At 36.4% G+C, this 25105-nt stretch overlaps 2 protein-coding genes across 2 annotated transcripts in view; both read right to left on the minus strand.

The window, feature by feature from the left end:
- The window catches only part of LOC149089020 (putative protein phosphatase 2C T23F11.1), an 87556-nt gene extending 75891 nt beyond the window's left edge, over positions 1-11665 (minus strand). The window contains exons 1-2 of the mRNA XM_089236686.1: positions 11580-11665; positions 4001-4112 (exon numbers count right to left, since the gene is read on the minus strand). Coding sequence (XP_089092812.1) covers positions 4001-4103 — 103 coding nt within the window. The 5' untranslated portion in view covers positions 4104-4112; positions 11580-11665. The remainder of the gene's footprint in view (positions 1-4000; positions 4113-11579) is intronic.
- A 2264-nt stretch (positions 11666-13929) lies between these two features.
- Positions 13930-25105, minus strand: part of LOC149089023 (transcription initiation protein SPT3 homolog) — a 203024-nt gene continuing 191848 nt past the window's right edge. The window contains exons 9-13 of the mRNA XM_089236673.1: positions 23170-23291; positions 22757-22894; positions 17236-17307; positions 16996-17097; positions 13930-14114 (exon numbers count right to left, since the gene is read on the minus strand). Of these exons, the coding sequence (XP_089092799.1) occupies positions 14070-14114; positions 16996-17097; positions 17236-17307; positions 22757-22894; positions 23170-23291 (479 nt within the window). The 3' untranslated portion in view covers positions 13930-14069. The remainder of the gene's footprint in view (positions 14115-16995; positions 17098-17235; positions 17308-22756; positions 22895-23169; positions 23292-25105) is intronic.

The raw sequence follows: 25105 nt of genomic DNA on the forward strand, positions 1-25105 counted from the left end.
GAAACGGCGATAAAAATTTATGAGACCTAAAAATTTACGCAATTGCTCAATTGTTTCGGGTTGCTTGAAATCGAGTACAGCTTGTACTTTGTCTGGGCGAGAGGTGATACCAGATGGTTTGATCACGTCCCAGAAATTCGAGCTCAGAAACACCAAATATGCATTTTGACACATTTAAAACTAACCGATACTGTTGAAGACATTGGAATATTTGTTAATGAATTTTGTGTTCTTCTGCATTTTCAGAAAAGCATAGAATATCATCAAGATATACATAGCAGAATGGTAAACCTCGTAATACTTCATGCATGAACCGCATAAAAGTTTGAGCAGCATTTACGAGACCGAAGCTCAATCTTGTATACTCGAATAAACCCCAAGGGGTTGTGATTGCGGTTTTTGGTATATCTTCTTCGGCAATGCTAATTTGATGGTATGCCTTGAAGATGTCTAGTCTAGAAAAAATAGACTTACCGTGCAATTCTTGGGAAAAGTCTTGAATATGTGGTATCGGGTACAAATCAAATTCCATAACACTGTTTAGGCGACGATAATCACAGACAGGATGTACAGTACCATCTGCCTTGGGCGCGATATGTAACGGGGAGCTCCAAGGGCTTTTGGAGGGCCGGATAATCCCTTGTTCTAAAAGGAATTCAAACTCGGTTTTCACCTGTTGTTGAATTTTTGGATCGAGACGTCGAGGCTTGGAAGCCACAGGTGGTCCTCGAGTGATGATATGGTGTCGCGTCACATGTTTCACTGTTTTACCGAACTGTGAAGGGTTGAAGACATCCGGGAATTCTTGAAATAAAGCACTGCATTCAGAATCTCCAATGGTAGTGATGGAAGGTTGTGTTGTGGGCTTGATCGATCCGAGTACCCGCAATGACGTTTACGAATTGATGAGTCGTCGGTTTCCTGCATCAACGATTAGGTTGAAGTTGCTGAGAAAATCAGCGCCAAGTATTGGTGAGGTGACGTCAGCTACGAAAAATGTCCAGGGAAAAGGTTTCCGGAGACCTAAATCCAGTTTCTTGACCGTGGAACCATAGGCAAGAATTTTGCTGTTGTTTGACAATGCACGGCATATTTTGAAGACGTACGTTTTTTTAAGAATGACGCTCCTTCGAGACCACTTTCAAAAGCACAGTGCAAAATGTGTAGGTTACAAGATCCAATGTAAATAAGGCAAGGTGAACCTGTTTTACTGCGTTGTCCATCATTTTTTAAAGGGATTTGTTCACATTTTACTGTTCAATGCCAGTGTAATCATTTTTGACAAATGCAAATTACACTTCCATTTCTAGCTCTTTGCTGAGCATTGTAAATATTGTTTATGCCTCTTCATGCCTTAAAAATACAGAAGACAACTAATGCAACCATATTCCGCTTTGGCAGAATCATTAATTGCATTCTTCAACATTTGTAATATTTGGCAATATATCAAGGATTTCCTCCTCAATTAAAATCAATTACACAAATTTTGTCGATAGGATTTGGTCAAAAAGTAGGAAAAGTAAGACAAAAACTAGAAAGTAGGACATTTTACCAGAAAGTAGGACGAGTGGGAGCCCTGTGGATGCTATCAGTGATTGATAATCTTGTGTATATGAACTCTTAAAAGCTTTTTATTTAGCTTTATAGAGCTTAGGGTCAGGTGGGGTAAAATGGTCATAAAAAGAGGTGTTTTCATCTTTGAAGAGGATAACCATAGGTATAACCATATGAGTTTTTCAAAAATAGGATATCTTTTGGCTGATATTTTACATTACATTCTAAGAGAGTATATTAGCACATTTTTCAAAAATTTTTTTTGAGTGTAACAGTTTTTTTTCTGCAACTTTTTAGACCTCACTTTTATGACCACTTTACCCTATGGGGTGGGGTAAAGTGAGTAGTGCATGGGGTAAAATGGTCATACCAAATAATAATGAAATTTTAATAAAATAATCAGTGGGCATTGAAATTTTATTTAACACATTTATCAAACAATCATTTTATACTTTTAAATTTATAACTTTTAATGTACTCTATGGTTATAAAGCTCGGCTTCATTAGGATCTTCAAATACAACTGATCTCTTATTTCATCTATGTCCTTATTTTCTGGAAAGGTATAAAAATTCATTATTTAAGCTTTTTCAAGATATTCAACAGATAATAAATCCTTATTAATCACTTGTCTGATAATTTGCATTATTGGTTTTTGTTCTCTTCATAATAAACCAGCACCCCACACACACAGCCTTCTGACATTTTTCATAAAGTTTGAATAGTTATAGATTTGTGTCAGATCTTCAAGAAATTTTTTCTTTGGCTATGGGAGTTTAATGTAATTTTCGCATATTTATTTTGTGGCAGTCAAAGTTCAACTATTTCCTTAATTAAGATTTCTCCTATTCTATCCTGAACATGTTTTCATTTTGCCCTTGAGCTCTGTATTACCCTTTCGTTTACAGCTGAGATTAACGAGGGCAAGGTAGTCAGTATATGCCTCGTTTCAAGTCTCTCATCAGACACAACACTGATATTAGCTAATTTTGACACTTTCTAAATTCAAGTCAGCCACTCATGCAGTTGATTCTGTATCTTTACTTCCCTTGGTTGTGAATTGTGAAAGTTCAACATCTACAAAAGGGGTGGGGGGGGGGGGTGTTAACATTGAGCAAGAGATTTCAAGCCTTCAATACTAGTCTCCTTTGCATGGTAACCGTGATTTTCTTCTAGAATCCTTTTGTCTTGACTTGTTAATGATCCATCTTCCTTAAGTCATATGGAATCTTTAACTCATGTTCTTGCAGCTCACATGATACTCTAATGCTCTTTCCAACAGCTAACAATACTAATGGAAGAATGTCAGAGTACTGTTGTATATTCTTTTCACACATAGGTTCAAACACCTACTTTCCAAGTGCATGTTTGCTCTGGAAAAGAAAAAAAATTGAACTACATTAAATAAAAAGTAAATTGAGTAAAAAAAAATCTTACAAGTTCAATTATATGTTAGGCAAAATAGCTCCTAGCAACTAAGTGTTAGTTAAGCCTAATGCTATGACCACTTTACCCCACATTGTTTAAATTACTATAAAATATGAAGTATAATGATTACAACTTACCAGTGCATGGAATAGTGTTCTTGAGATACTTCTGGAGTGCCCTGTACAGCCAATCTATAAAAAGTTTTAGCAACTAAAATGGTAGAGAGAAGTTATTCAGGCACTCAAAAAATGAAACCCGAGCTTCAACAACAAAAAAAATGTTCATTTCCACTAAAATGTTGCTTGGCATTATATTTTAGGTGAAAAACTTTGCTACTAGCAAGTGAAAGTTAAAACAGAAATTTGGTAGTAATATCAATTGAAATTCTTAAGTTATGCCATTTTATGTTCAGTATGACCATTTTACCCCACCTGACCACTTTACCCCACTTGACCCTAAAGTTTTATATTTTCTTTCTGAAGACATATTTAACTGGAGGAAACAATTTAAAAAACTTCAAAATACAAAGCTCCTGACGAAAAAACTTGTGTTACCGGACAGCTGTTAATGGAATACAATAATGATTATACAAGAATTTCGGCAACCAAGGTCATGCCCCTGATAAATGAATTGCGATAAATTCTACGTAAACAAAGTCGCATCTTTGCCAGTTGCTTAAACGCGGTCACAGATTTTTTTACGGATGCTCGATGGAAATGACTACGACTGTCCTCTATGGGTGTTTTCCCTAACGACGACGGTAATTATTGACGCCACGACAACGTGAAAGCTCGCGTAAAATCTAATTTTCTGCCAAAATCCGGAGAAATTTTAATAAATCTGGAGAGTTGGCAGGTCTGTAAAAAGAAAATGACAAAAATTTATACCCAAATATATTTTTCACAAACTGCCGGGGACACCATTTGGACTAATTTCATGAGGATGAAACTTATAAATGTGATATTAATATTGCATATTTCCAAATCATCATTAAATCAAACAACACTGATAAAGGATACTTATTCGCCATCCTTGCATGCACGATGCTCCAACTTTCAGAAACTCATTTGCACAACTGGACGTTTCTTTGGCTGTCACAGGTTCTGATAATGTTTGACCCATCTTTGATACCTGTAATAAGAGCAATTATATTATTATATTATTTCTTTGTTTGCAAAATAAACACTGAGAATATCCAAAAATCTTGAATCACAACAACTGAAACACATTCGTTCTATGGCACGTTGGACAAATCGCAAAAACAGTAGGCGTAAAAAAAAATGTCACGAAAGGTCCAAAATAACGCTTGTTTTGACTTTTCAGGGCATATTGATCTTCTTTCGTGTTAGCATATGCTGCAATAAAATAAATTCCATTTTGTGCTTTCCCCAGCCTGCAATTTAGTAACTACAAAAAGAAAATTTTAGAAGCCAATACCAGTTTTTTAGTTGAAATGGTGACCTGGGATTTGCCCAGCACTGCTCTGTTATCATACTGTACATCATGTACAATTACGTCTTATAAATATTTGTGTTCAACAAATCCATAGAAAAAAAAAATTCTTCTCAGAAAAACATTTTGTCTCATTTGAAATGTTGACCATCAACACAAAAAATTTATCTTTTTTCCAGCCAAGTAATGTTTCATACACAATGGCAAATTCAGATTACAAATAGTCATATTCCATGAATTTTTTTACTTTCTTTTCATGTTGGAAAATGTCTTCAAATTTGTAATGAATCCCTACTAAACTGCCACCATCATAAATACATAATGAGCATAGAATAGGCTGCTGGAATCACTTTATGATGATGGATTACTGTAGCTTCCAGCATATAATCCACATAGCCTACGCAAATTTTATTCATCAATAATGAAATCTTAATGAATGGAAGGGGTATTGTGTGTGTATGTTACATTTTTGCACAAAATTTTGATTTTTCTACTGGAATTATATGCCCTATCCATAATATACTATCCATAATATATATTTACATTTACATTTTGGATGATCTGAGTTTTTGGTGATCCGAGCTGATCTCTATCACAGCTTGGTTTGTCAGACTTTATTGCAGGGGTTATCAACTTGCAACCAATATGACCGGATGTTATTCTTAAAAGCTATGAATGGCCTGTGACTTGTAATGTCTTCATTTAAGTTTTAATTTTAAACACCACAAATGTAAAAAGTAATATTTTGAATGTCAAACAAAAATTATTCTAAACCTAGGACCTTTCATACTAATTTACAGAATATAATGAGTGGGCTACATACAAGGGCCATTGAATAGTCTACTTTGCTATGTTTGGTACACCTGTTCTACTGCATTGCATTCGCTTGTACAATGTCACAGGATGAAAAGAATCATTTTTCACAATTTTACCCATGGACAGAAATGATTCTTATCATTTTGTGTTTTTTCACACTATAAATTCACTATAGCGGGGGGGGGGGGCACCAAAGATACCCACTTAGGAGGTCCTGCTGGATGATGCAGGGGAGACATTATTTTACCACATCCAGGGCTGGATTCAGGCAGATGTGAAAGGTGCAGCCGCACCGGGCAAACAGAATAAAAATTATTTTATTAAGTTACATTGAGAAACATTTTGACTTCTTAATAAAGTAATAGCTTAAGATTCTTTCCAAGACAGGGAACTAACAGGCTTGGGTTTTGACCCAATACGGGTTCGGAACAATGGGTGCTGGGCCAGAAGAAGCACTAAATTCTCTCTCTCACACAACGTATTTGAAGCTACTGGGGGGGCAGCATGCTTGCCCGGCAGAAAAAGTGTTCAGTTGCGGCTCTGGATAGTGGTGGTCCAGCCCTGACAACCTTTCCATTGTGGTACCATGGTGAAAAATATGGCCCCTTAGACTGCTTGTATAGTAATTAATATAGCTCATACGTATTTGAAACTACTGGGGGGGGGGGGGGGCAGAATGCTTGGCCGGCAGAAAAAGTGTTTAGCTGCGGCTCTGGGTAGCAGTGGTCCAGCCCTGACAACCTTTCGATTGTGATACCATGCTGGAAAATATGTTGTATTTTTTTTTTTTTTGACTCAAAATAAAGTGTTCTGCACTCTGCCACAAATCTGGGCTGGAAGAGATCTTGGCAATGAGATAAGTCCAGTGGCAAAGTTCTGGTATTCATTCATTCATTGTTCTTGCACCGTGCCACAAAATACTTAAGCCTGGCCCGGACCACATATCATGCTTCCCTGAGCAAAACAAATAATTCTAAAGTTGGTAAGTAGACGGAAATCTAGGTCTTGAGTAATCTACCATGCACACATAAAATTGAAATTGCGGACAAAGGAAATTTCTGCCAGAAATTATGAAATTGTATTACTCTACTAATGAGTGTTGTTGATGTGTGTTTTCAATAAAATGAATTCATTTAGGTCATTAAAAAGCTGTCATGCAAATAGCATTTCACCTTGCTCAGGATTGGCGGCTATTCATGGTTTTTCATTTGGCACAATCTCATCTTAAATTTCTCAAGCATATTATTTTCGAAACAGATGTAATATAATCCAGATTGCCAAAGCAGGCATAATGGTGCCGAGTTGTTTTCTAGATCCTTCCATTCCAGATGGCACTAGTAACGCAGGCTATTCAAATTGCATCTCCCTTAATGTAATATTTTAAATAGTATTTTGTTTTCCTTTGTCCAAATGTATCGTTGTCTTGTTACTAGGATTATTTTTCCATCAGATTGTATTTCTCCAATATATTTATTCTTATGTTTTGTAACTTCTGCCCTTTTTTTTTTTGTCATGCTTTCCGTTTCCAGTGTCATAAAGAAACATCATTTTAGTTTATTATTATTTTAAAGGTTCTGGGGTTGTACTATATCTTCATGCTTATCGGGAATCGGATCCGTATCCCCACCGATTATGGCAATATAAGCATGAAAGATAAATTTCCGTACTAGCGGCATTCTCCCTCTGAAAACAAGCATCGTATTTCTCCCAATATTCGGATGACGATAAGGATAGGGGAGACCCACTTCTTAAGCATCGGATGATAATATTTTCCACTCGCGATGGTGAGTGGAAAATACAAAAAATTAAAAATTTATTTCTTGAGAAAATTTATTTATTAGAGAGAGAGAGATACAGCTTAAAAAGAACTTCAATAAATTAATTATAATGCTGAAATATCTTTCTATTTACACGATGAAAAATATATTTTAATTATAGAAATAACTCTTCTCATATACTCTTATTTTCCATCCTCCCCATTAAAAAAAGTAAAAGTATCTAGCCGATAGCCTGCTAACACCTTCCATTTTTGATGTTAGAGAATGTGGAAAGAAAACAACAACACAAATGTTCTGCATGTGCATTAAAAATGAATTGCGTTGCCACCGTCGCTGAACAAAACATTCAGTAAATATATAGTAGTAGTTGTATACCCCAAGCTTAATTTTGATTGGTCAGTGGTCGATCGGCCAAAGGGAAAAATCACTTTTCCCTGTGTAGAAAGCGATTTCTTTGATTTTCCCTCTTTCACATCACGTGACGTTAAGGAGTGAGCCTACGAATAATTCCTTGGTATCGTTTTTTGGATTATTCTTAATGTCATGCTTATGAACCGATGCTTATAATTCAGATCGGATGAGAATAAACATGAGCAGGTAGTACAGCCACTGGATACCCAGAATCAGGGTTGTTTGGTTTAAACCATGGTTTTAACCAAGTGGTTTTTTTCAAAAAATCAAATAAAAGTGGCCTAAATATCATTTTTTTTCCTTGAAAAAATATATTGGTTCATTATTAACCAAAATTTTTCATTTTTACCACATTTTATATCCTTGAGGTATATTCTGATGGTATATCTTTAAATTACATAAGATTTTATAAGTGGTTTTTTTCAAAGTCTCATATAAAAGTGGCCAGAATATATATATTTTTCATATGAAGTTTCTTAGTTATTTAAAGTTATTATATACAAAAGCCAAAATTTCTCATTCTTACAACATTTTCTAACCTTTTGCTACATTCTGATGCTCTATCTTTAGCAAATTCATGAATAAGGATTGCATCACACATCTAAATGTAGTGGTGTATTATCTCAGGTTTTTTTCCCTTCACAAAGAAGCAGCTACAGTAGTGACACCATCATGCTAGTCCTATAATCCAATAGACACCAGCTGTCCTTAAAGGACAAAGACTAGTGTACTAGTAGTTACATTACCTCACATACATTTTCTTTCCCATAAGAAGTAGCACATCTCCTACTGTATATCTCCCAGTCTTAATATTCAACAGTTTTTTTTTTTTAATACTTTCATGGTAAGCCCAGTTAATCAAGCTTAATTTTGTATAATACTGTATAATAACAACTACTGTATAATAACAACAGATTTATGAAAAATAATCAGCTGTATACAGGGTGATTATAATTTGAAGTTTTGATTCCAAAACTATTCAATAAGAACTACTGGTCAGAATGACTTGAAAATTTCATAGATACTCTTGAAGCAATGGAAGTTTCTTTCGCAAAAGGAAAAAAGTGCAAGTGGATGATGTACTTTGCTAGCAGTAAAATCTATTTTGTACAACCATATCATTTCGGCACTTCCACAGCATCAGTGTGTGGATAGAACTTCTATCAAGATGCACATTGCAATACCAGCAAAGCAGCTGCTGAAGACCCATTTTGACAAGATGCACCTTAACCCTTGCAACTTCTGGCTGTGGGGAGTACCTCAAAATGTCATAAACAGTGGTCAGATTGCAAACTTTGGTGAATTGCTATCTCCAGCACATCCCCTATGTGTTAGAAGTTCCTCAGGAATATTAACGTGGGGCACGTTTGATTTAATAAAGCTGAATTGCAAGCACATCCACGTCATAACCATGGCATACTCTGATCTGTTGTTGAACAATAATTTTTGTGCTTTCAACGTCATAGCCAGAACACAGTGGAGAACATATTTAACATTGCTCAAGTAAATTGAAGTTATTTGTTCAATTACTTCATTTTTTGTGATGTTTCCATGAATTATGAAATCATGCAATGCTATAATTAAGTTATCATTTTGCCATGGCTGGCTATCGTTTTCATTCTGTGAGCAAATTTCCCACATGTTGGATGATGTCATTAATTTTACATTTTTAAGTATTTTTTCCCCTTTACCAAATAAAATTATATTTTTTCAGGATTATTCATGTCAATTTTCAAGTCATTCTGACAATCGTTCTTTTTTTTACAGTGTTTTGAAATCAGAACCTTAGTTATAATCACCCTGTATATCGTAAATCATTGCTAATTAATCTGCATTATTTATGCTTCATTAAAAATACATTATATTCACCTAATTTTTATTGCAGTTTTTGCAAAATAGCTTCCTAATTAAGCATACTGAAAGTAACTGGAGAAAACATCTCTTTCTCTCTCTCTCTATATATATATATGATTAATAATAACATTAAAAGAATTTTCAAACACACAGTAATCCATTGAGTTAAACAAAAAATAATTAAATTGCAAAAGTTGGTTTTTGTTAAAACGCAAGAAATATTTATTAATTAATATGGGAATAGTGTTAATCACAATTAATAAGCATTTTATTTCAATTAATTATTAGAAGCTTGAATGATTTTTAAAAAAATTTTATTGTTTTTAATGTTAATGCTATTTAAAACAAAAAAAAACCCGGTTTAAATAAAAAAAAACCGTTTTTTTTTACCAACCCTGCCCAGAATGACTTTTTGCCCTGATCAGTCCGGATTTTTTTTTTTATACTGAGAATATTTATGTATATTATTTATATTATTGCTGATTTTCACTTTTATGTTTTCTATGCCTGTGATTTTTTTTTTTTTTTTTTGGAGTCTGTAGTGCCAGTTACGGCCTTGGCAACTTTTTGTTAGGCCGGCTCCAGTAGGAAGGATGGGGGCAATGTAAGCAAGTTCAACTGTACTTTGAAAAATGAAATCAAACTGAAACAGCTACATCCCTTTGGCATTGTTACCATTTTTTTCTTTAAGCAAAAAGCATGAAGAGAAGCCATTCAGAGTGAAACAGACTGGTCCTTTCGACATTTTTCTTGAAAGAGCGAGAAATCTGCAACATATTGCCAAAAATGGATATAGCTCAGGGGTTTTCTAAATTTTTTTCCACCCACAGTGTCCCTTTCGCTGATCAACACTTACCTGCAGCTCCCCAGAGCAGTTTATTTATTTATTCAATATTGGTTAGCCAAGGCCTCTGCAAGGGAATGCGGTGAAGTTTGACAGACGATTGATGTTACAAAGGAAATCGGAAACTATTGTATTGGGAGGTTGTTCCAGCCGGTTATTGTTTGAGAAAAGAAACTAAATTTCAAACAACCTGTGAATGCAAAGATGGCTTTTTAGTTTTTGTGAATGGTTAATTCTTTTTGAATCCAATATGACAATTGATGGAATTTGGGAGATCGCTAATATAAATCAAAACAATAATGGCGAGTGGACCGAATCCTGGGGCATGCCAGACTCAACTTGGAGAAATGGGGAGTTCTGGCCCTTGAAGGAGACAAACTGACTGCAGTTGGTAAGGAAGGCTTCCACCCGTTAAGCAGTTGAGCACATAGCAAAGAGTCTATTCAAAAAGCCTTTGTAAGGGCCACAACTCTAGGGGGCTCCACAATATACAGTTTGAGAACCCTAGCTATAGCTGTTAAAACAAAAAAAAACTGATTATACTATAGCGGTTCTAATCTAGCAAATCTAAACCAAGGTGAATGACAGCGTGGTTAACTAATAAGACTTGACAAATGGAGGAAATCTAGGCGGCAACCAAGTATTTCAAGAGCCAAGCTTGTTTTCTTTACATATGAGCTAGCAATCACACACGTAAGAGCCCGAACTCTTTTACAGACACCAACAGGACAAAAAGTTTGTCTATAAAAGAGAGACAATCAGGGGGTTTGAAATGCATACTTGTTATACAGTGGGAAATTACTATTTGGCCGCAAAAGATAGGGACCGAATCTGAGGGGTGACCATTTAAAGGGGGGGGGTGTTTACTTTATATAATCCAATGAACTACTCCCCCTCCTACGTAAGGACTTTAGTTTATTATGCACAGGACGATTGGCAACTCCCGGCCTCTCGAAAGTTTCCATGTTGCGCCTCCGATCACACATAGAACATTTTAGGCGCCAATACCAAAATTTAGTAGTCGCCATGGCGACTTGAGATCTGTCAATTAATAAACGGTAAATACATAACAGTCTATTTTGACATAACATGATCGATAATCATAGAGAAAATAGAAACACAGTACTTAGAATCGGAGAAGTGAGCCACAGGGAAAATTTCCAGGCTGAGCCATAAGCGAAATCAACGGCACGTGGTTGTTTATTCATTGATTTGTTCACTACTAATAACCAAAACTCACGTGTTTCAGTTCCATAATCAACTGCGATAAATAAACAATAATAAACGAGAAAATGGGGAGGGGGATGAGCATTTCCGTCGTATCGCAATCAACTTGTTACGCAGCAGCGATGTTTTTAGTTAACTTGAACAGACAACAAATACGTACTCATATTATATTTAATTCATATTAATTAAAATAATGATTTCGAATTCAACCCTTACCGTTGATTGTTTGTTACGTTGAATCGAAAGATGAATCTCAAATTTTTTCAACAGCAGCTCATACTTAACCAGCAGCAACCGCGTAATTTTTGTTGTTGAAACAGCTTAAGAAATAATCGTAATATCAAACGATTATTGTGGAAAAATATTTTTTGAAAATAAATTATGTTTTTTTTAATTTGGTGATTAAATTCTCCATTTGATCATTTTATTATGTAAAATATTCTTATAAAATATTTTTTGTTTGTTTTTAAAATGTTATTCTTTATAAATGGATTAACTTGGAGTGTGGGCGTTGCCTTCATTTTGAAATGAACTGTTTGTATTTGTTTTCATTTTTCGGTCCTTTTATGTTTGAGAAAAAAAAATTTCTCCCGAATATTTATATTCATGTAAATTTTTTACTTTTTATAATTGCTGAGAGAAAATTGGTGGACATCAACGAGCAATATTGGCTTTTACTGCCATCTGTTGACTAATAAATATAATGTCTTCAAATATCAATCAATAGATAGCAGCACTAGCTCAAATAGATCGGTCCATGTTTGCTGACCATATTTTTTCGGGGAAAAAACTATATATATATATATATATATATATATATATATGTATGATGATGATGATGACCTTCTTTGGTTCGTCGAGGTTCGGTAGTACGGCTGTCGCGCTGCATTCCCCCCCTATCCGCAAATGCACCACACTGAGCTCAGTGATGCACCCGCAGCACCTACTAGTGCTTGTAGCCATGGCCATGGGCGGAGATACGGGGGGGGGGGGGATATGACGAGATATTATTTTGAGATGATCCCATTCTGAATTTTCAAGTTTTTCAAAAATATTTCTAGCCGTAGATTGAACAAAGTCAAAAATCGTTTCAATTTTTGTGTCCCTTCTAATGAGTATTACGGATGTACCAAACTGCGTTGAGGGATCTTCTTAAATATTTATTTTGCTCACGTTCAATGTGAACAATATTAGCATCAGATACGAAAAACCATACTGGGGCTGCATACAGCATAATCGGTCCCAAAACCAGTTTGTACAGTATAATTTTATTTATATTTGAGAGAGCGTAAATTGTTCTATTTTGTTTTGAACAATGCATTTTTTGTGACGCTATCATCAATTTTCTGACCGTTTCATCGCATTGGGGTTTAAAAGAAAGTCTGCGGTCCAGGATAATGCCGAGATATCTCGCCCTCTCTACAGGAGCAATCCGGATGCCATTTACTTCAAGCGTGGCGAAATGTGGCACTTCGTGTTTGTTGGAAATCCACATAAAGATTGTTTTATCAGCATTAAGCTTGACTCTGTTGTTTATGCACCAGCGTTCAAGTTCTCTTGTACATTGCTGAAGGCCATCAAGTGCATTTAATGGGTTAATGTGGTTTTGAGCAACAGCACTATCATCTTTATAAAGAACTGTAAGACCAGATCGGCTTATTGGAAAATCATTCATGTGGTAATTATGTAAGGCTGGGCTTAAAACACGACCTTGAGCAATTGATGCTCTGATTTGTCTTTCACTTGAAACTGTTTGGTTAATTTTAATTCTGAAAGTTCTTCCCTCAAAGTAACTTTGACAAAATATATAAGACTTGAAGGTAGCTTCATATTAATTAATTTTAGAAGAAATCCGATGTTCAATGACCCTCAACAATTGAGTGGTAGTTGAATGGTTATTTCTGAATCCGTGTTGTTTAGGTATAATTATATTGCTGTTATCATTATAATAATGAAATCTTTGAATCGTTTATCTCATATACTTTACCCAGAGAGCTCAATAATGAGTTTATTTTCGCGTATAAAGGCGCGTATACACTAGCGCGCGGATCATGCGATGAAAGCATTAGCAATTGGTTGTTCAGTAATTTGTACGGTGTTGTGAACGATTCTTGAGCTGTTTTCACTGGATCCACCTGGAATCGGTTTTTTCAACGAACACAAAGGAAAGAAAGGAAAGCAAAGGCAGTTTGTGTACCCAAGAGCGGATTAGAATCGCTGCAAGGTATACTATATCTGGATATAGTATACCTTGATAGTATAGTATATCTGATAGGTCGAATCGCTTGTAGTTTCCTCTTTGCTAGTTTCCCTGTTCATTCTATGCGTCATTCTTTACATATTTTTCACGTTTTTTCAGTGTTTCGATTTTTAGCCTTTAAATTTTAATCTTACGCTTAATTTTATTGATCTAACAAGGATTTGACAAACAAACAAACCGTTATACTGTATTGGCGTTTCCGTTACACCAAGGATCTTCAACGTGTGGCCCTCGGGCCACATTTGGCCCATGAATATTTTTGTCGTAGCCCACTGATCATGTTGAAAACAAAGAATTACATTGAAATACAAAGAATTTTTTTTTATTAAAACAAAACTCGAAAGTATTAAAATACAGTAGCTGTTATAAGTGCAAAGACGAGAAAAGAAATAAGAAAGAAAACCAAAAAACGTTTGGTGTTACATGATAAGCGAACGGAAATTGTCCTACAAGTACAGAAGCTTCCTCGTCAGCGGCACTTCATTAATTCTCTGGAAAAAAAAAACTCAATTTAACTTCTGAGCATAACATATAGTTTATGTATTGTATACCTTTGAAAAAAGAAGAAAATGGTCAAATTACGGTGGAATGGTTTGAGGCAGTGTTGTAAATTAAGGTAATTGTTAAATTATCATCACAAACGTCTCAAGTAAGAAGGGGGTGATCAAATGAAGAGATGGCGGAATTCCCTTATACAAATACAAATACAACGCCACAACAGGCAAATTGCCCAACGAGGTGGCTGACTCAAGAACATCATGGATCCCCGAGCCATTTTTTTTGGAAGCCCTACCTACTACTGCTACATCACACATGCCCCCCCCCGCCCGCGGAACCCCCCAACGAATCGGTACATGCGGGAATGTGCGTGTACGTGTAGTGCAACCTGACGTAAAGTTTGTTTCTGTGTAATGCTTGTTATGTGTAGTGCTGTCATCTGCCCCCAGTTTTTCTAACTATGAGTGAAGTGTTATGGCTGAATGATTTACCGTTGTAGGACTGTTGCTCTCTGTGGCGAGACTTTTTAACGGGGAGATCGGCTCGCATTTGCGCCTTGAAGTTGGGAACCACAGAAAACCAACTTCAGCCGACCACCACTGTGGGGTTCGAACCCGGATCCTCGCATCACGAGTCCGGCACTATAACCACTCGACCACCACAGCGGCTATGATAGAAATGTATGACATGGGTGATAATTCCAAGACTTGAAAAATCTGTGATTTATCACGTAGTGAAATGGCTGCCACAAGGGTAGGACCGAGAGGACTCCAGCCCGGAGGGCCTTGGACAATTCCTGATTTTTTTTGTTCTTTCACACTATTCTGTGCTTAGATGGGAAAAAATGCTGTCACTTTTCACAATTTCACGATGACAAATTTGTACATAATATTTTGCCAAAATGCGATACTGTGGCTTTTTGACTTATAACAAATTGCCTCCGTTGTTTCCTCATAAACTGAAAGAGAAAGATGAAATTTTGCCAACTTTAAAAATTTTGACGAACGAGACTCCGGCATGCGAACTCAATTTTTTTGGAAAAATTGTATAGTGAATTTAATGCACTATATGGGGGTCCGTGAAAAATCTAGCCTAGGGCCAAAGATCCCAGCCTATGGGCCTTGCTGTAGGATGTAGGGTCATGATTTCAATGCTGAAGTAAAATTGATTTCTAGAAGATTGAATAGGGTGACCATTCAACCTGTTTTTTTACATAGAACGTTCCGAGTGCAAAATGAGAAATAACAATGTCCCTTCTTTTTTCCATGACGCCTACTTAAATTTTGGTTACCCACTGAAATCAAGGATTAAAACTATTTTTTCCATCTTCGATTCCCACCATCGGCGATTTTAGCAATGACTGGAAACACTGCTCATTTTTCGCACCATATTTGACGACAATCAGCAATTCCCCATATTTTAAATTCCAATTTCTAGCATTTTTCTAGAGAAAACATGATCAGCTGTACTTTCTTTAGGAGTTTTTCATTTTTGCGAGGCGTAATTTGATGATTTTTCTACGAAGGTACGAAAAATCGGAAGAATGTGGTTTCCGACCGGAAGATTTTAATACGACTAAAAAATCGGAAGCAGTAGCACCTGTGGAAATGTTTGCCAGTTATATGTAATGGAGGGAGAGATTGCAACCTATCCCTTTTCAGTGAAAAAATCTTATTATTGGCATAGGTGGGAGGTTGAGGTGGACACCTCTCCCGTTCATTATACACTTCCCCCACCTCCCGTTCAAGGAGTCTGTACCCACTTACGCATTGGAGTTATTTATTTCCCAACGTTTTTAAAATGCGAAAATGGTGTGCTTCTCAGTTCCGAATTGTTCCAGTTTCTATAAAGAATGATTCTGTGTTTTAATATTGAAATCAGGACCGTCTTAAAAGCATCATGGGTCTCCGGGCCAAGTGGTTTTTCTGAGGCCCTACCAGGTGAATTCTAGAAAATTTCAACCAAATCTCATTTTTGTGAGGCCCTCTTCTCTTGAGGCCTCCAAGCCGTGCCCGGGTGAGCCTATGCGTTAAGATGGCACTGACTGAAATATCGATATAACAATATTGTGCGGACCAAGAAAAAATATTGTTGTAGAGGGATTATCGTTGTATCGAGAGGTGGAATTATCAAGTGCCACCAAATTTATGCTGTTGTTGACCGAAACTGTAATAATAGAGTTTAACCGCAAGTTAATGAGTGAAACTTGTTGCAGTCTGATCATTTTTGCCAGATTCTTTCCGCCACTTCCCCAGGACTGCAAACTACAAACGAAAATTTACTTTCAAGGAAACAGATATTTTTCTGGATATTATGCCGAGGTGAACTCGGAAAGAAAATGTCACCAAATGGTAGCATGCTTGCCTGGTTTGATAGAGGGCCTAGGTTTGAGTCCTGGCGAAAACCAGATGCATTTTCTTTCTGAGTTCACCTTGGCATAATATCTGGAAAAAACACGTTTCCTTGATATCTTGAGTTGAAAAAAATCTTTCTATCTCTCTGCCGTCCCACATTTGCTGAAGCTAAGAAAGGCCACTATGCCTCTACTTCAGAGCCTCATGCCACAGCGCGTGGAAATAAGGAAGACAGGGTTGTGTCTCCTATGGTGTAGATGCTTGTCCAATTTGCAAGAATGCCTGGGTTCGAGTCCCGGTGGGGACCAGCTGACTTTTTTTTTCCGAGATCGCCTCAGCATAGCATACAGAAAAATACCAGTTTCCTTCATATCTTGGGCTGAAAAAAAAAGCCAAAAATTTACTTTGTTGCCAGGGGCCAGTGACCATTTTGACTCCTCTGTGATTTATAATGAAAAAAGAGTAAATATGCCCAACAAGCATAGAAAGTAAAAAAAATAATAATTTTATAAAAACTTACGGAGAAAGGACAAAATGGTCCTGATGGCTGAGAAAAGCGACTAACAGCCTCAAGAATCTCGTGCGGCTGAATGCAGTTGCAATTAGTGCATGTATGAGAATCCTAAAATAAAAATAAGCAAAATGCAATAAATATATGAATTCATACTTCTGTATTGACTGTACTTTTTGCATAGGCAACCAAAGAGCACCCACAAATGGTTTGTGCAATGTTTAAAGTTCATGCAAGTATAAAACATACCTTATGAGAAGTTTTCTGTTTTTTCACCTTGGGCTCTAGTGAAGAAACCTTGTCATCATTCGAATCGATTTTCTGATGAGAAACAAGATATATATATTAGAAACGAACATGATTTGGGATATATCACTGCCCTTAATGTTAAATATTTAGAAGCTGGTTTTCTACCAATCTCTTGACACATTTAAATATGGCATTCCCTAGCTAGAGTCTGCATGAAACAGCGAGGTAGACCAGTATGCCGGGAATACCTGCATCTTTCGGCATGCTGGGAAATTCGAGTCACAGACTTTCCAAAGAAAAGTCAGATTGTCTCAGAGTCTGATTTTCAGAGAATAAATTGAGTTGCCAGATTTGAACGTCCTCCGTTCTCCGCATTTTTGGATCCTTGTATTTCATAAACTGCATTGGAGACAGTCCGAATTTTACGTTTGGTTTTGTTACCATGAATGATGAATCTTGGTTTATTGTAAATCTCTGATACTAAGCAAATTTATTCTTGTACATCAGATGAGGTACATGGAAAAATTATATGACTCAAAGTATTTTTGTATTATTTTTTATCATGTTCTTAAGATTTGGATAAGCGGGAAAAAAATTAAGGATTTGCACTGAAAAACATTATATTGTAATACAAAAATAACAGCATATTTCTTCAACCTCTGAACATGGGAGGAAAAATGCAAAACACAGCACTATATTTTGTATTAGGCTGAAATAATTAGATTAGAGCAATAATTAGGTGACAGTAATGAGTAAATGCTTAATTTTCATTATTGCTATTCATTTCTTGAACAAACCATGTTTGCTACAGTGAAATCTATTTTATTCCGATTTGTGCATTTATTTAGTATTTGATATAGACTGACATTGGTCATCTGAATGTATCATATGATCCTTATTGGACCTTCGTTCTGAACAATCCCCTCCATTGTTAAAAAAGCTGGTGTCCTAAGATTTTTACGGCCTGCCGACTAATGCAGAGGAATTTGCATTACTATCAGAAAATTGCAATACAAAAAAGTAATATGGTTAATCTACTTTAAAAAGGCAAAGAAGCCCAACTAATTAATTATAATTTTTTGCAATGAATAAATGCTTGTAAGTGTATTTTCTGATACTAGCAACAGCGATTTAGAAGAGATGTCAACAACAGCATAAATTTGGGAGTGTAAGATAAGAGAGAGGTTATCTCTCCATATAGTGATGATCCCTCTACAAGTATAGGCACTGGAATCTGAGGAAGCTGAGATTATTTGTTGAGCAACCCCAAATAAGTTTTGTTTGTTATGGGGTTGAGTCTCCTCCCCCCCTCATTAACGCATTGCATAGCACCCATTCCTCCTGTGTATATGCTTTAGCCCCTTATATACAGAACAATTGGTAACTTCCAGCTCTCTCAATGTTTTTCGCATAGGCACCCCTGCCTACAATGGTAATTTTTTTTGTCCATAGAGTATTATCATATCAAAAATTTCACTGTATAACAAGAATTTAGTATGGATGATATAAGAAACACAGTCGTCATATTGAAATTATAGGCTGAAAGTCATTTATATTTTTGAATGAGGGTGTATTACAGCACAAAATCTAAGGAAAGAATTTGTCATGTTTAAAGTAACTTAAAATTAACTATGTATAATGAAACAGCAAAGAAAGAAGAGATGCTTTCATGGCTGAGAAGTAATATTGATATTTAGTTCATTTTTGACATTTCTCGACCCATAAAAAAAGATGTCTGTGCTGACTGGAGTTGGAAAAACAATGAGAAAAAAAGTTAATCATGAAATGGATTTTTAAAAATTTGTCCAGAAAACTAAACGTGACATAAGTTATAAGTTTTTGAAATGGCCATAATTAGGATTTTAATAAAAATACAAATACAACGCCACAACAGGCAAAATGCCCAAAGAGGTGGCTGAGAAAAAGATGCCCATAACAAATATGGATGCCATATATTTCAATAATACAGCAACCCAATCAAAAGTGGTCGGCTGAAGTTGGTTTTCTGTGGTTCCCAACTTCAAGGCACGAATGCGAGCCGATCTCTCCGTTAAAAAGTCATAAAAATATGGATGTCATATATTTCAAAAATATAGCAACCCAATTAAAAATGCAATTAACAAAAATTGTAAACAATATATATATACACATGATAAAATATTATACAATGCCCATAAAGAATACTTATGGTTGTCTTATTCTAAGTATGGATAGCTTCTTGATTTACCCCAACATGTTTATCGTATTTCTTCTTGAACGTGTCAATTGTGTTACAATTTACAACCTCCGGGGGTAAGCTATTCCATTTATTAACAACCCTATTAGAGAAAAATTCCCTGCGACACCATAGCCTTGCATTGTCTCTCACCAATCCATACTGTGTCCCCTTGCAAAAGCAGTCGATTGGAGGTGTACTAAAAGTTCATGGTCAATCCTATCCATCCCATTGAAAATTTTGAACACTTCGATCATATCTCCTCGACACCTGCGATCATCCAATGTAAACATATTGAAAATATGAAGTCTCTTCATAACTCCAGACCCGTGTGCCAATAAGGACACGTGTAGCTCTTCTCTGCACAATCTCTACCAAGTCTATGTCCCTCTGTAGGTATGGTCTCCAAAACCTTACAGCATACTCCAGTCCAGGACGAACTAAGCCTCGAAAGAGCAGAAAAATGACTTTAGGAGAACGAGAAGAGACCTTTTTTGAAAATGAGACCAAGCATTCTATTAGATTTTTTGACCACCGCTGAACAATGTTCAGAAAACCTAAGCCGCTCGTCAATGAGAATTCCCAAATCGGTGACCCTAGTTGCATCCGGGATAGTGACACCATTCAACTAGTAAGAGAACCGTGGGTTGTTCAAACCAAAATGAGCGACCATGCACTTGTCAACGCTAAACGCCAGGCTCCATTCATTTGCCCATGCTGCAACCCTGTTTAAGTTGGTCTGGAGCAACTCCCTATCGTTTTGATTCCCGATTACCACCATTAGCTTCACATCATCTGCGAATTTGCTAGTAATCCCATCGATACTATTATCGAGTTTATCGATAAAAAGTGAAAAAAGTATTAGGCCAAGGACACTTCCTTGAGGAACTCCACTTGTGACGTCTGGTAGGAGAGGAGCGGTGTCAAATTATCGTCCAGTGAGTTTGACGAGCTCTCTCTCGAAAATTTAGGAAATTATCATCAAAAGGCAGTTTGTGAAGTGGATAGACGGGAATAATGTATTGTCCGATAATCAGCATGGGTTCAGGAAGGGGAAGTCATGTGTAACTAGCCTCCTTTGCTTCTATGATTACGCGACTAAGGTTTTGGATAAGAGCAAAAATGTCGACGTTGTTTACCTTGATTTCCAGAAGGCATTCGATCGGGTCCAACATGGCAAACTCTTGAAGCGTTTACACGAGATTGGAATAGGGGGCAACTTGCTGAATTGGATAGAATCGTGGTTGAGAGATAGGTCGCAACGAGTTATGGTGAACGGGGAATTCTCTGGAATTCTCAGACGTCACAAGTGGAGTTCCTCAAGGAAGTGTCCTTGGCCTAATACTTTTTTCACTTTTTATCGATAAACTCGATAAGGGTATCGATGGGATTACTAGCAAATTCGCAGATGATGTGAAGCTAATGGGGGTAATCGGGAATCAAAACGATAGGGAGTTGCTCCAGACCAACTTAAACAGGATTGCAGCATGGGCAAATGAATGGAGCATGACGTTTAGCGTTGACAAGTGCATGGTCGCTCATTTTGGTTCGAACAACCCACGGTTCTCTTACGAGTTGAATGGTGTCACTATCCCGGATGCAACTAGGGTCACCGATTTGGGAATTCTCATTGACGAGCGACTTAGGTTTTCTGAACATTGTTCAGCGGTGGTCAAAAAATCTAACAGAATGCTTGGTCTCATTTTCAAAAAAGGTCTCTTCTCGTTCTCCTAAAGTCATTCTTCCGCTTTTTCGAGGTTTAGTTCGTCCTGGACTGGAGTATGCTGTAAGGTTTTGGAGACCATACCTACAGAGGGATATAGACTTGGTTGAAGGGGTGCAGAGAAGAGCTACGCGTGTCCTTATTGGAACACGGGGCTTGAGTTATGAACAGAGACTTCATTTTTTGAATATGTTTACATTGGATGAACGCAGATGTCGAGGAGATATGATCGAAGCGTTCAAAATTTTCAATGGGATGGATAGGATGGCCCATGAACTTTTAGTACACCGCCAATCGACTGCTTTTACAAGGGGACACTAGTATCGATTGGTGAGGGACAATGCAAGGCTATGGTGTCGCAGGGAATTTTTCTCTAATAGGGTTGTTAATAAATGGAATAGCTTACCCCCGGAGGTAGTAAATTGTAACACAATTGACACGTTTAAAAAGAAATACGATAAACATGTTGGGGTAAATCGAGAAGCTATCCATTCTTAGAATTAGACAACCATAAGTATTCTTTATGGGCGTTGTATAATATTTTATCATGTGTATATATTGTTTATAATTTGTGTTAATTGCATTTTTAATTGGGTTGCTGAATTTTTGAAATATATGACACCTATATTTTTATGGGCATCTTTTTATCAGCCACCTCGTTGGGCATTTTGTCTGTTGTGGCGTTGTATTTGTATTTGTCTGTCCAACCAGAGAATTCCCCGTCCACCATAACTCGTTGCGACCTATCTCTTAACCACGATTCTATCCAATTCAGCAAGTTGCCCCCAATTCCAATCTCGTGTAAACGCTTCAAGAGTTTACCATGTTGGACCCGATCGAATGCCTTCTGGAAATCAAGCTAAACAACATCTACAATTTTGCTCTTACCCAAAGCCTTCATCACGTGATTATAGAAGTAGTCAGAACCGTAATAAGGATTTTGTAGGGAGGGGGCAAATATGATTTTTCTGCTCCCTCCCCCCACTGTGAAATTAGATTTTATAACAGTGTTTTTGTTCCCACCTAAAATTTACCCCCACAAATGGTGCCTCCTTTGTCCTCTCTAGTTCTGGCCCTGTGATTATCACAAGCAAATTATTCTTCTGACTTATTAAAACCCAAAATTATCAAAAAGTATTGATACGACACACATACAAATACAAATGCCACAACAGGCGAAATACCTAACAAGGTTGCTGAAAAAAAAACACGCCCATAAAAAATATGGATGTAAAAAATATAACTAAAATTAAAAATTGATTCAGTAAAAATAAATCAAGTCCATTGTTTTTAAGAACGAAACTATGAGCGAAATATAACTGTGCATAAAGAAATTATGGTTGTTTTAAGAACGGATTGCTTCTTGATTTATCTTTTGCTTTTGAGTACATGACAAGTTGTTTCCACCTATGTATAAGATAAAATTCTGAGCATAATTTGACCTTATTTGATAATATTTTCCACATTTTTATGAGAGAAGATAAGAATTATTCACATTCCCAATATTAATTTCTGTGCATTGAATATGTAGAGAAATGAGGATAATATGCGTATTGAAAGTTTTGATACAAAGTAAAACTTACTTCTACATCGGATGGTGATTGGCAAGAATGTCGAACATGAGGACCAGGATAATCTTTATTTGTAACCAAACAAGGCTGTATCCTTTGAAATGGATCAGTTATCGCATCCCGCTTCACGAGCAGAGCAAGGTCCACTATCTGCGATTGAAATAGAACTTCGAAGAAATCAAATCCATAAGAACAAATAAAAGACCTCATTACTGTATAAAAATTTGAAATCAGCAATGACGTATAGCCAAAATGTTATGCCAAATGTCATATGAATAATTCACCTCCTATTATGGAAACTTATTGAATGCTGCTTTGTTTAAAGTACCAAAGAACGAATCAGGCAATAAGAAAATTCCCCAAAAATAAACTTATTTAAAGAATTCAATATATCTATAAAGGAAATAAATAATTTTTCCGATTACCTGTATAACTATTTCGTTAGCAAGGTAACTGATCAGCTCTGCAGCAACACGTGAAATACTCTTGCCTGTTTCATTCAAAGACTTCAACCAAGCTTCAAATTTTTGCAAGTTCTTCCAACCTGCTGGGTATTTGTAGAAACAAACACATGATGCAAATACAAGCAATTTTCATGAACAAACTAGAGACTGTGAGAGAAATATCATACACTGCGCCTAAAAATGATGGTTGTCTTTATCAAGGTATGGATAGCTTATCGATTTATCCCAGTATATATCATATTTCTGTTTTAAAAGTGCCAATTGTGGTAGAATTTAAGACATCCAGGAGAAGGTTATCAACCCTGTATGATAAAGAAACTGCCAATGATTTGTAACTTTCACAAAATATTATACAGTAGACTCACGTGGATAACTCGCCCATCCGGATAACTTGACATTTATTATTCGTTTGGTTGGCCCAATACTAATTTCAATGAAAGGGAAACTCTCTAACTCGACTTGTTTGGCTTAACTCCGCTTAAGTCGACTGTGATTTTTGTCCCTTTACTACGACTGGTTTTTACAATTGCCCGTGTATTATCACTCTAAGAATTGTCCGTTTGTACTTCGATAATCCTTTGTTTCTTTGTTCTATATAATACGTCCCTTTTTTGGACTATGGGTGTTGGGGGGGGGCGTGCATGTGAAGAATGAATGTTTGAACCTCTTGGCCGGCCTATCATTTTAGTGGCATTTCAATGTTGACAATTTCAACATCCAATAGGAATGAAAATCTTATCGATTGTGAGTTTTGATATTGTCTGTTGCGGAGAATGTTTTTGGCGGAACTCGGTTTTACGATTTCTTGGAAAAGAAGTGAAAAAAAAAGCTAAAGCCTGGTTAGATGCTGAATATGCCATTTGGTTGTCATTGTGACTACGGCCATGAATGCAATGGCTACACGCGAACTTCATACTTTAACTATAAAATCAAAAGTAAAAATTTTCCAAAAACTAGAATCGGGAAAACTCAGAGTGACCTCGCCGAAGAATATAGAGTTGCACGGAGCACCATTTCAACATTTGCTAAAAATGAGGGAAATTTTTTTTCAGCATTTGAATCTTCTTAGGAACCAAGCAGAAAACGCATAAGAAATCAGAATTCGGCGATATAGAGGAAGCAACTCTTTTGTGGTTGAAATCCCTCGATCTCACTCAATCCCATTATCAGGATCAATAATTCAAGAGAAAGCAAACGATTTCGCAAAAAGTCCCAATAGAAAATAGGAAATAGGAAATAGAACTTAGAAAATAGGAATTATTCTAAGTATGAAAACTTTTTACAGAAAATTGCAGACAAAAAATTTGTTCGGATGAAGAAGTATTCTCTTGCACACCATCTCTCCATGATGCACTGAAAACTCTAGATGTGATACTTCACTTCCTGGAGTTAGGAAAAATCCGAACAATCGCGGTATAAACTGAATAGTGTAGAAGAATTTTTTTTTTCTCTTCGGAAAGAAAAACAAGCAAATGTACTTGATTATTTTTTATGAGGTAAATTTCTTTTTATACGTTTTGATTCTATTTTGAAACAACCCCGAATTGAAATTAATAAGAATTAGCATTTTATTTAATACAATTGTTAGAATGTATACAATTACGTACACAAAAACGATTAGACAAAAAGTTGGAGTGAAACCCCGCTAACGACATCCGCTTAAGTCAACATGTTTGTAGATACTTTTGGGGTGTCGAGTTACCGAGAGTCTACTGCAGTGGTTCTCCACCGGGGGCCCTAGGATATTCCAGGGGGGGCCACGGATGAAATTCTTGTAAAAGGGGAGCCACGGCTACTGATACGGGGGGCCACGAAGACATTTGTGACATTAAATTTTTTTAGTCAACCTGACTAAAAAAATTTAATTTCAAACAAAATGCATAGAGAATATCTTTTT

This window comes from Pholcus phalangioides, unplaced genomic scaffold (assembly GCF_987345545.1).
Source record: "Pholcus phalangioides strain wild (caught in Gottingen) unplaced genomic scaffold, Ppha-v1.0 ptg000002l_1, whole genome shotgun sequence".
Lineage (NCBI taxonomy): Eukaryota > Metazoa > Arthropoda > Arachnida > Araneae > Pholcidae > Pholcus > Pholcus phalangioides.